Source organism: Salvia miltiorrhiza, chromosome 5 (assembly GCF_028751815.1).
Source record: "Salvia miltiorrhiza cultivar Shanhuang (shh) chromosome 5, IMPLAD_Smil_shh, whole genome shotgun sequence".
In the NCBI taxonomy this organism is placed as follows: domain Eukaryota; kingdom Viridiplantae; phylum Streptophyta; class Magnoliopsida; order Lamiales; family Lamiaceae; genus Salvia; species Salvia miltiorrhiza.
This window is the reverse complement of record NC_080391.1, coordinates 55,299,184-55,309,026: the sequence shown is the minus strand read 5'-3', so window position 1 is coordinate 55,309,026 and position 9,843 is coordinate 55,299,184. Positions and strand designations below refer to the sequence as shown.

The following is a 9,843-nucleotide window of genomic DNA, read 5'->3' as shown; positions in this document are numbered from 1 at the left end:
ACCGATGTGATTCTATCTGCTGTCAAATTAACATTGGTGGTGTAAATGGAATGGAGAGAGGTGAGGAAACGAAGGGCTGGCCAACCTTTTTCCGAGAGAATACCAACAAGACATCAAAGATACCCAAACCCTAGGAACACAAGCCTCAGTTCGAGAAGAACCTTTAATGGAACAGACGGTGGTAGATTTGGGAGGCAATCGACGAGGGGAGAGTGGAATGGGAGGGATAAGGCGATCACCACTTTCTTCGTCAACAATTTGCCAGATGGCTGCAGCGCGGATTTCCTGAGAAGAAAGTTTGCCACGATCTTGGAACCTACCGAAGTTGTTTGTCCAAAAAAGAGGGATTTGCGTGGGAAAGCTTTCGGTTTTGTTAGGTTCGGGGGGGTGAGTTTTCCCGATAAGTTGCTTGCGGATCTTAACACGCTATGGATCGGCAGCTATAAAATCAGGGTCTATAAACCAAGGTTTGAGAAAGAACTGAGGGCTGAAAGGCGGGAGGATCCGAAGCCTGATAAGAGTCAGGAGAAACCTCGTGTTTTTGAGAGAGCGGACAGGAAAGCTGGAATTTCCTTCAAAGATATTCTCACGGGGAACGAAGGAAAGGAGACACGAGCGGAAGAAGTACTTCACTTCAAGCCAACGGATGAGGAGAAAGTTTGGATACAGGGGGCAGTTACCGGTTTTCTGAAAAAGGAGTTCTTGTGGGAAGAGGTCAAAGACGAAATCATGGGAGAATGTTCGGGGAAACTGAAAGTTTCGACAATTGGAGGGAATCTCGTTCTCTTTCAGAGTGCATGCGGAGATCCAACTGAAGAAATCCTTAAAGAGATGGACGAATGGTTTCGGTTCTGGTTCTCGTGGAGTAGGAAATGGAAGATTGGCGATGTTTCGCATCAAAGAGTGGTCTGGACCAAATGGGTGGGTGTGCCTTTACATGCATGGAATCCTCGGTTCTTCAACGATGCATGTGCTAGTTTTGGTGTGGTTCGTAAAATTCATGAAGGTACCGCGACAAAGGAAAAGTTCGATGAAGCCTTCATTCAGGTTGACACGGGCCTCCATTCATGCGACAGACTTTTGGATTGCGTGATCGAGGGGACGTGTTTCAAAATTCGTGTCGAGGAGGTCAGAGATGCACCCAATCTCTGCGTCAGATGTCAGGCGGAGGAGGAGAGGACGGAATCGGACTCCGATTGGTCTTCGGAGGAGGTCTCAACGGGGCCGGCAGATGCTATTATCGAGGATGACGAAAAGCAATTTTACAAAAGCGGCAGCGTTTCATTGTCCCAAGAAACAGTCTCTTCGATTCCAGCATCGTGTGAGGGGGGTACAATCGAGGGCCCAACCGAAGGTCAGTCCAGTAAAGAAGAGGAAGGCCCACATCATCTAGAGAGTGGCCCAGGAGATAAGGAAGCATTTTCGGCCCAACCCTTTTTTGACTCTTGCGGTTTGGTCTCCTCGAGCCCCCAAACAAGTGGAAAATCAGCGTCTCTTTTGGTGGAAGAAGTCACAGTGGGAAGGGAAGATGGATTTGCGGGAGGTCAGGTGGGAGAGAGTTCATCCTGTCAAGTTTTTGCCAAAGAAACGAGGCTTTTAGCCGCGTCTGGATCGGAGAAAGACAAAGAACGCGAGGGCCAACCACGACAGTCAGAAGATAAGGAGAGAAGCATTTTTCTTCAGGAAATCACAGAGAAAGAAACCGCTGGTAAAGCTCTTGAAAATAACAAAAAGAAACAGAGCAAGAAATCGAAGAAGGTGTGCCAAATACAGGGAGATAATAACAGATGGGGAAACTTCATTGCGGATCTGGAAACCGAAAGTTTGGAAATTTGGAAATTAGGGAAGACTTTGGGGCTTTCAAGCAAACTTACAGATCAGGAGATGGCAGCGCAAATTGAGGGCCAAGAGGAAGGCAGCGTGAGGACAGAAGCTGGGAGTAAACCAAGTAAGTGTCCATGAATTTTCTATCATATAACATTCGGGGCCTTGGGAGTATTGGGAAACAGAAAGATGTTAGTGAGATTGTCAAAATGCAAAAGATTGACTTTTGTTGCCTTCAAGAAACAAAAATGACTGAGTTTGATTCCTCGGTGTGTAACTCTTGGTGGGGTATTGATAATTTTGATCTTGTGGTTCGGAATTCTGAAGGGCGGTCTGGTGGTTTGGTTAGTGCTTGGAATAAAAACATTTTCCAAGCTTCTAGCAAATGGGACGTCAGCGGGGCTGTGGTGGTGAATGGAAAATGGGTTCAAGATGATGTTGTGTGCTGCATCATTAATGTCTATGCACCAGTTGGTTCGGAAGAGAAATCTAGACTTTGGGATGTTATAAAAAATATAGTGGAACAAAATGCCGATCGCGGTGTCTGTGTGATGGGGGATTTTAACGCAGTGCAGAAGAGGGAAGAAAGAGTTGGAAGTGGGGATTCTTATGGGGCAGCAGATGCAAGAACCTTCGACAGCTTTATAGGTGATAGCGGCCTTACAGAAATCAGATCCCAAGGGCGCAAATTTACGTGGTATAAGCCGAATGGGATGTGTAAAAGTAAACTGGATAGGTTTCTGGTTAACGACGCGTGGCTGCGTCAATGGGAGGGGTCGATGGGACGTGGTCTGCAGCGCACCATTTCGGATCATTGCCCTATTGTTTTGGTGTCAAAAGCAGAAGATTGGGGACCAAGGCCTTTCAGATTCCTCAATGTGTGGGGGTCACATCCGGAGTTTGAACAACAGGTTAGGAAAGTGTGGACGGCGAACGGAATGACGGGATGGAGATGCTTCGTGGTCAGTGAAAAATTGAAGAAACTGAAAACGGAATTGAAAGAATGGAATAAATCCACTTTTGGGAATATTGATGAAAGGATACAGGTTTTGAAGATTGAATTGCAAGCTCTGGACCAGAAAGATGAAGAGCATGGGATTGAGGAGTCTGAAATCATTCGAAGAAATGAAATCCAAGCGAATATTTTCCTACAGCTGAAAGACAAACAAAGGGTCTTGCAACAGCAAGCCAAGGTTCGGTGGCTCAAAAGCGGTGATCTTAACACGGGCTTCTATCACCGAGCGATTCTTGGGAGAAGGAAAAAGAATGAAATCTTGGGATTATACTTTGGAAATCAGTGGGTGTCTAATCCAGGGGAGGTCAAATCCAAAGTCCGGGAACACTTCGAAGTCTTCTTCAAAAAAAGGACACGGAATCTGCCAAACCTCCCCAATGATTTCCTTAAGAAAAAACTCTCCGATGAGGAGAGCAACTGGCTGTGTAGGGAGTTCGATTTAGAGGAGATCAAGGAGGCGGTGTGGAGCTGTGGTGGCGACAAAAGTCCGGGTCCAGATGGGTTCACGTTTTCCTTCTGGAAAAATGCATGGTCGACAGTAAAGGATGATCTTCTCCAAGTTCTGAAAGAGTTTTTCAAGAACGGGAGGATCCCCAAAGGAAGCAATACTTCGTTCATTGTACTTATTCCGAAGAAGGAAGGGGCAGAGAAGCTGGATGAGTTCCGACCGATCTCCCTGATCAATAGCTTATACAAAATCATTGCAAAAATCCTTGCAGGGAGGCTGAAAATGGTGATGGGGTCTATTATCTCGGACAAACAGTGCGCTTTTATCAAAGGTCGGTTCATTCTTGATGGAGTGGTTATTCTCAACGAAGCAATTGCGGAAGCCAAGAAAAAGAAGATTGGTCGTATTTTCTTCAAGATCGACTTTGCTAAAGCTTACGACTCCGTTCAATGGGATTTTCTTGATGCTTTATTCGGTCGTATGAACTTCAATCAGAAATGGCGGAATTGGGTGAAGGGATGCCTCGACTCGGCGTCAGGCAGCGTGCTGGTGAACGGATCATCCACAGGTGTCTTCAAAATGGAACGAGGTCTTCGGCAGGGGGATCCGTTGTCCCCTTTTCTCTTTTTAGTCATTGCCGAAGGGTTAAATGCCCTGATGGAGAGAGCTACTGATCTCCACCTCGTGGCTCCGGCTGTTCTGGGGATGGATAAAATTTCTGTGTCGCATCTTCAATATGCAGATGACACAATCTTCCTGTTGGCAGCTAACGAGGGGAATGTGACTTTAATTAAAAGGATCCTCCTTCTCTTCCAATTCCTTTCAGGGCTCAAAATCAACTTCGACAAGAGCAACTTGATGGCAGTTGGTGTCGAGAATGCGTGTTTAAGGAGGTGGGCAGGTTATCTCAACTGTAAGGAGGGATCTCTTCCTTTCAATTATCTCGGTATCAAGGTTGGGGGACGGATGAATAGCAGTGTGGAATGGAGTTGCGTGGTGGAAAAAGTGTTGAGGAAAATCAGAGGTTGGAAGAAGAAATCTCTTTCTTTGGCAGGGCGTATCGTTCTTGTGAAGTCGGTCCTTCAAGCCATCCCAGTGTTTCAATTGTCTTTTTCCTTCATTCCTAAATCGGTAATTCACGACCTCAACTCCGTTTTTGGAAAATTTTTGTGGGGGGGAAGTGGCGTGTCTAGGTCTATTGCTTGGTTCAAATGGAAAGACATGTGTGTCGACAAGCTTCAAGGGGGATTGGGCTTTCGAAACATTGAATGGTTTAACAAGGTCTTGGTGTTTAAATGGGTGTGGAGGTACTTGGTCGAGAGGGAGGCGTTGTGGGTCAGGGTGATTAAATCCTTGTACGGGGATTTGTCAAGAGGGGTGGGAGGGGAGTGGAGGGTGGAGAAAAGGGGCGGGATGAAGGGATGGTGGTCGAAAATTGTTGGGAGAGCAGGGAGGGAGGAAGAAAAGTGGTTTAGTGGCAATATTCAAAGGATTATGGGGAATGGTAGAGAGGTCAGTTTTTGGGGTGAGACGTGGGTGGGGAACAGCCACCTCAAGATCCTCTTCCCTAGACTCTTTAATCTTAGTCTCTTTAAAGATGGTAAGGTGCAGGAGGCTGGGGAATGGACGGAGGAAGGATGGGTGTGGGATCTCAAGTGGCGAAGGGAGCTGAGGGAGAGGGAGAAGGAGATGGAGGAAAATTTGAGGTCAGTCATTGGGGCGCTTTCTCCTTGCCTAGAACTTATGGACGGCTGGAGCTGGAAGAACGCAGCGGGGGGGAACTTCTCGACTAAAGCGGCCTATGAGGAGTGCGCAAAGGCGGAAGGTGATCATTTTGGGAGACACATTGAAGCTACTGCCCAAATGTGGACGGCACCGGCTCCTCACAAAGCCAGAGTGACAGCTTGGAGAAGCATTTGTAACAGGCTGCCAACCTGCGAAAACCTTCTCAAAAGGAATGTCCTCATCCCAGCCGAAGAACAGTGGTGCAATGCATGTGTGTGGAGGGAGGAAACAGCTGAACATTCTTTTCTCCATTGTCCGAAAGTCGATCGCGTGTGGGACAAAATCCATCAATGGATTGGAATGGAAACGGCTAAACCACAAAAAGTCGAAGATCATTTCATATCTTTCATTGGAGGAGGAAGAGGTAAAGGAAACAAGAACTTCCTTAAAGCTCTTTGGATTGGGACTGTTTGGCTGATCTGGAAGTATAGGAATGAGAGTAGGTTTGAGAACAAGAATTGGGAGGTGTCCAATCTTGTTAATGAGGTCAAAGGGAGGCTTTGGAGCTGGAACAAAATCTTCCATATTGTCGAGTTCAATGTTTCTTTTACCTTGTGGTGCTCTAACGAGTTCGCACCACTTGTTTGATGTTTTTGGTACTCCTAGTACCACCCCAGTTTTTTAATGAATTTTTTATTGATCAAAAAAAAAAAAAAATATTTATTTAAAGATTAAAATTTTTAAAAAAATCTCTCTCTTCTCTCATCTTTTTTTGAATAAATCTATTTTTTAATTATTTTTTATTTTTAATTTATTTTTTTGTCTTTACATAATATCATTTTTTATTATTATGATTTTTTTTTCAATATTCAAATAAAATATATCTGATTGATTAAAGCTAATTTTTATTATATTTATAAATATAATATTGAGTTGATATATTAATTTTATATAAATTTAAGAATATAAAATATTTCTCGTGCATTGCACATTGCACGAGTTGCAAATAGTACTAGTGTTTATGTATAAAACACTTTTCAAATAGTTAGGAGCTGCTAATTTTCTAATCCATTTTTTAATTGGTAGACGTTGACTCCTTGAGATAGTTTATAGTCACTCTACAATTTACATGTGCAAGTAGAAAAGATGACTGAAAAATGGAGACAAAATGAAAAATAAAATAGAGAAGAAATATAGGTAGAAGTTAATTAATATGTTCCCTTAGTTACTTAAAATTATAGTTTTTCTTTGGGTACCTCCCCTAAATATATGTCATTTCTATTTTTTGACTCTACTTCATATATAATCTAATTTTTTTTTCCTTAATTATATAGAACTTTTTTTCCATTATTAATACTCTCAAAGTGAGACTCTTTTTTCATTATCAATACCTTTCATTCATTTTTAATACACTCAACAATTTTTTCAACTATTTTTATTAAAATTCATGTCGAAAGATTCCAAGCATAAATATGGGAGCAGGAGGGAGTATTTGGTGTGCATGTGTGTGGGTTGTATTTTGTCTGGATGATGTTGAAATGTATTTACTTGGATATTTGATCTAATTTGTAATGGCATAATTATTATTTAATTAATTTAAGTGTAATATACATCTCGTATCTCTCTCTCAAAAAAAAAAAAAAAAAACTAATGATGCTAACTAGGCTGGAAAAAGATTGATTCTCATCAATATGGCATAAGAATGTAGAATTCATTTCGCAGGAAAGGGGTAAGGATATATAATGATTCTGCATGAAAAGGTGTATATATATATATATCCCTTTACCCAAATTGAAATAATTCTTTTTAGGATCGATTACTTAGAATTTTCAGACAGCTCATATGAATGGAAGATGACCTAAAAAGAAACAATTGGATATTTGGATAGCTAAGCATGAACTTTTCTTACATGGATGAAATTGCTTCATCTTTTAGGGTCAGCAGTTTGATACTATATATATTTTAATTTTTTTTTATCAGAAAAAAAGAGGATATATTCAACATTTGGTACCAGAGGTACCGAAAGAGTTACACAACTATATATATTTTAATTTATCGGGACATCATGCAACGAGTTATATATTTCAAAAAGATATGGGTTGATTGCTTAAAATAATTTCATTTTGATTCATTTTTTTGGGTTAATATAAGATTTTTAAATATATTGGCTTAATATAAGATTGCTTAAGATTTTGGGTTAGCTGGTTTTGGGCTCCTTCCGAGTTTTCGGTTTCGTTTGTTTTGTTTGTTGGATTTTCTGTCTCTGCGCTTGGGAGTCGAGCTGCTTAGAGGCGATGGTTAGGCCGGAGCTTCTGAAGCTGTCTCTTTTCCGCTCTCTCGCAGGAGGCTCAGCCTTTAGTTTGCTTCTTTGTGCTCTCAAGGGTTCTTCGTTTCGTTTTTTTTCTTTTCTCTTTTCTCTTTTTATAAAATCTTAATTTAATAAGATTTTTAAATATTGGCATATTTATTCACTTAGTCAGATAGACATATGTATTTTAGGAGAGAATGGGGTCTAAATATACAAATTTTCACAAAAAATCTTGACTTTTATACATGAATTTCAGTTGTTTTGACTTTTTCACGCTATTGTCAATTGCCCCCAAATTAATACTGAGATACACGTCTAAAATTAATGTCTATATAGTTTAAATGACTGATCTATTAAACAATTAATGCAGTTGGATATCTACGCCATAATGACAATCATATCAACAATTAAAAGTATGAATATATGAAGGCATAATTTTTAGTTCATGTGCTAAACTAGAATTCGATAAAAATAAGTTTATTTAGGCACAATTACCCTTTTTCTCTAAAACAAGTCTCAAGTGTAAAGATATTACATTCACATCCAAATTTCCACTTCATATCTTCTATTGCCAATTTTTACAACATCTCATATTACATTCGTGGATGATCGACACGCGGCAATACTAAAAATTTCGAATTTATTTAAGGAAAATATACACCCTAACATTGGGCAATAGAGGATCTTAAGCGTCGAAAATGCTACACAAACCCGTCGTAAAATGCAAACACCATCTCCGTTGGAAGCTTAAAACATCGGTATCTTGAACGAGAACGTCATCCCTGCAGATTCTCATGAGAAAGGCCAGTGTTTAGATGATCACAGCTGCCTCCATGGATGCTCTCACTCTCACTCTCACTCTCACTCTCACCTTGAGCGTCGTCTGCAGGGGCGCAGGGCGACCTTGAGCGTGCTTGGTGGTGAGGCGACGGCTGTAAAAGTTCAACGACAAGCGATGCCATTTTCAGACAGCAGCCACATATCTGTTTACTGTCTAAAATTTCATACTAAAAACACACCTGCAGTTTAGGTTGAAGAAGGGCCTCAATTGGTCCTTTGCTCTTCTGCAGTAGACACAAAAATGGCAAGATTGTGACATCCATATATCCTAAAACACTACCTACACAACAACACTACTACTCACTTTGCCCAAAGCCCAATCCGCGGAGTCAAAGAAAGCGCGTTCATGATCCTGTCAACACGGATTAAACAATCGAGCAAAAGCACATTGCATCTCTCAACACGAACTTTTTCAAGAAACGAGCGAGCATTACCTTAGAGATCAACGGAGGCTTCTTCGCCAGCAAGCCGCCATACTTCTTCTTGATGACCTCCTCCTACCAAAAGAGTATATAAAACTATTTCTACTCAATGCTCAATCACAATCATCATCAAACAATAGCTTCTCAAACCATTCCATCAATGCCATTTTAAACCTAAACAACACAATAGAGAGAGAGAGAGAGATCCAAATTCCAACATAAGTATGGACTTAATACCTCCTTGTGCAACGAGGGCATTTGGTTTTCGACACACGTATCGACTTCTCTTGGTTCTTCTATAGGCAAATCCTCAGCCCCCTCAGCATCTGGAGCAGTCTCTACAACTTTTTTATCTTCATCATCATCTCTCTCGGCCATCTTCTATGCTCGCCCCCTTTGCGCCTTTTCTTCCACACCAGAAACAATTAAATATGCCTTCTGATACTTAACAATTCAACACTAAGGAATCAAAAAAAATTAACAAGATTTGTTTTTCAATCAAATAGAAGCCTTCTTCTACTTAACAATATCAACACTCAAGAATAAATTTTTTTTTTCAACAAGATTTTTTTTTTTTAATCAAATATGCCTTCTGCTACTTAATTAACAATCAACACTGAGGAAAGGAAATAATTTAACAAGATTATTTTTTGTCAAATATACCTTCTGCTACTTAACAATATCAACACTAAGGAATCAAAAAAATTCAACAAGATTTAGTTAATTATCAAATATACCTTTTGCTACTTAACAATATTTTAACACTAAGGAATTAATATAACAAGATTCTTTTTTTTTTTTCTCAAAATTATATTCTGCACAAAACAACCCATCTTTCCCTTTCTTCTAATGATCAACTCAAGATTATGATCAAATTCCACAATTGTGTTTTCATCATTATAAATTAGTTATTCCTTTTCTGTAATTACATTTTGTTATGGATGCAAGAACAACTTCGATCACAGTTCGTTTACACTTATTTTTCGATAATCTAACAAAAGCAAGCATGCTTCCAACTCTACAAAATATTGACAAAATAAAAAGAAAAATTATTTTGATAGAACTTGGTAGTAGAGAAACAAACAAGCAATTAAGAAATCAACTCAAAAAAATAAATGGGAATTTAATTACAAGTTACAAAAGCATATAACTAAAGAGAAGAAATGTTGTTGAGGAACGTACCTGAAACTGAGACTGATAAAAATTCTAGCAATTTTTCTCTCAAAAAAGAGAGATTGCGTTGAAGTTGAAGCTCAGATGG

General features: G+C 40.2%; 1 protein-coding gene across 9 annotated transcripts; it reads right to left on the bottom strand.

Moving 5' to 3' along the window:
• Window positions 1–7,856: 7,856 nt before the first annotated feature.
• Window positions 7,857–9,843, bottom strand: LOC131025192 (uncharacterized). 9 transcript variants are annotated; one of them, XM_057954842.1, is made up of 7 exons: window positions 9,765–9,843; window positions 8,820–8,984; window positions 8,595–8,657; window positions 8,465–8,512; window positions 8,340–8,384; window positions 8,192–8,252; window positions 7,857–8,102 (listed from the first exon to the last, which is right to left on the bottom strand). In XM_057954842.1, exons 2-7 carry the CDS (start codon window positions 8,958–8,960, stop codon window positions 8,068–8,070), a joined length of 393 nt encoding a protein of 130 aa, XP_057810825.1. In that variant the 5' UTR covers window positions 8,961–8,984; window positions 9,765–9,843; the 3' UTR covers window positions 7,857–8,067. The 9 variants fall into 9 exon arrangements, with proteins under 9 accessions (XP_057810825.1, XP_057810824.1, XP_057810823.1 ...); XM_057954841.1 differs by having other exon boundaries at window positions 8,820–8,989; window positions 9,765–9,841; XM_057954840.1 differs by having other exon boundaries at window positions 8,820–9,026; window positions 9,765–9,834.

Excerpts from the sequence above, each read along its gene's own strand:
- LOC131025192 (XM_057954838.1), bottom strand. The coding sequence starts at position 8,960 with ATGGCCGAGAGAGATGATGATGAAGATAAAAAAGTTGTAGAGACTGCT. Across the intron at positions 8,658-8,819 it reads TGCCCTCGTTGCACAAGGAG|GAGGAGGTCATCAAGAAGAA; the intron begins GTATTAAGTCCA and ends CTCTTTTGGTAG. Across the intron at positions 8,385-8,464 it reads CGGATTGGGCTTTGGGCAAA|AAGAGCAAAGGACCAATTGA; the intron begins GTGAGTAGTAGT and ends TGTCTACTGCAG.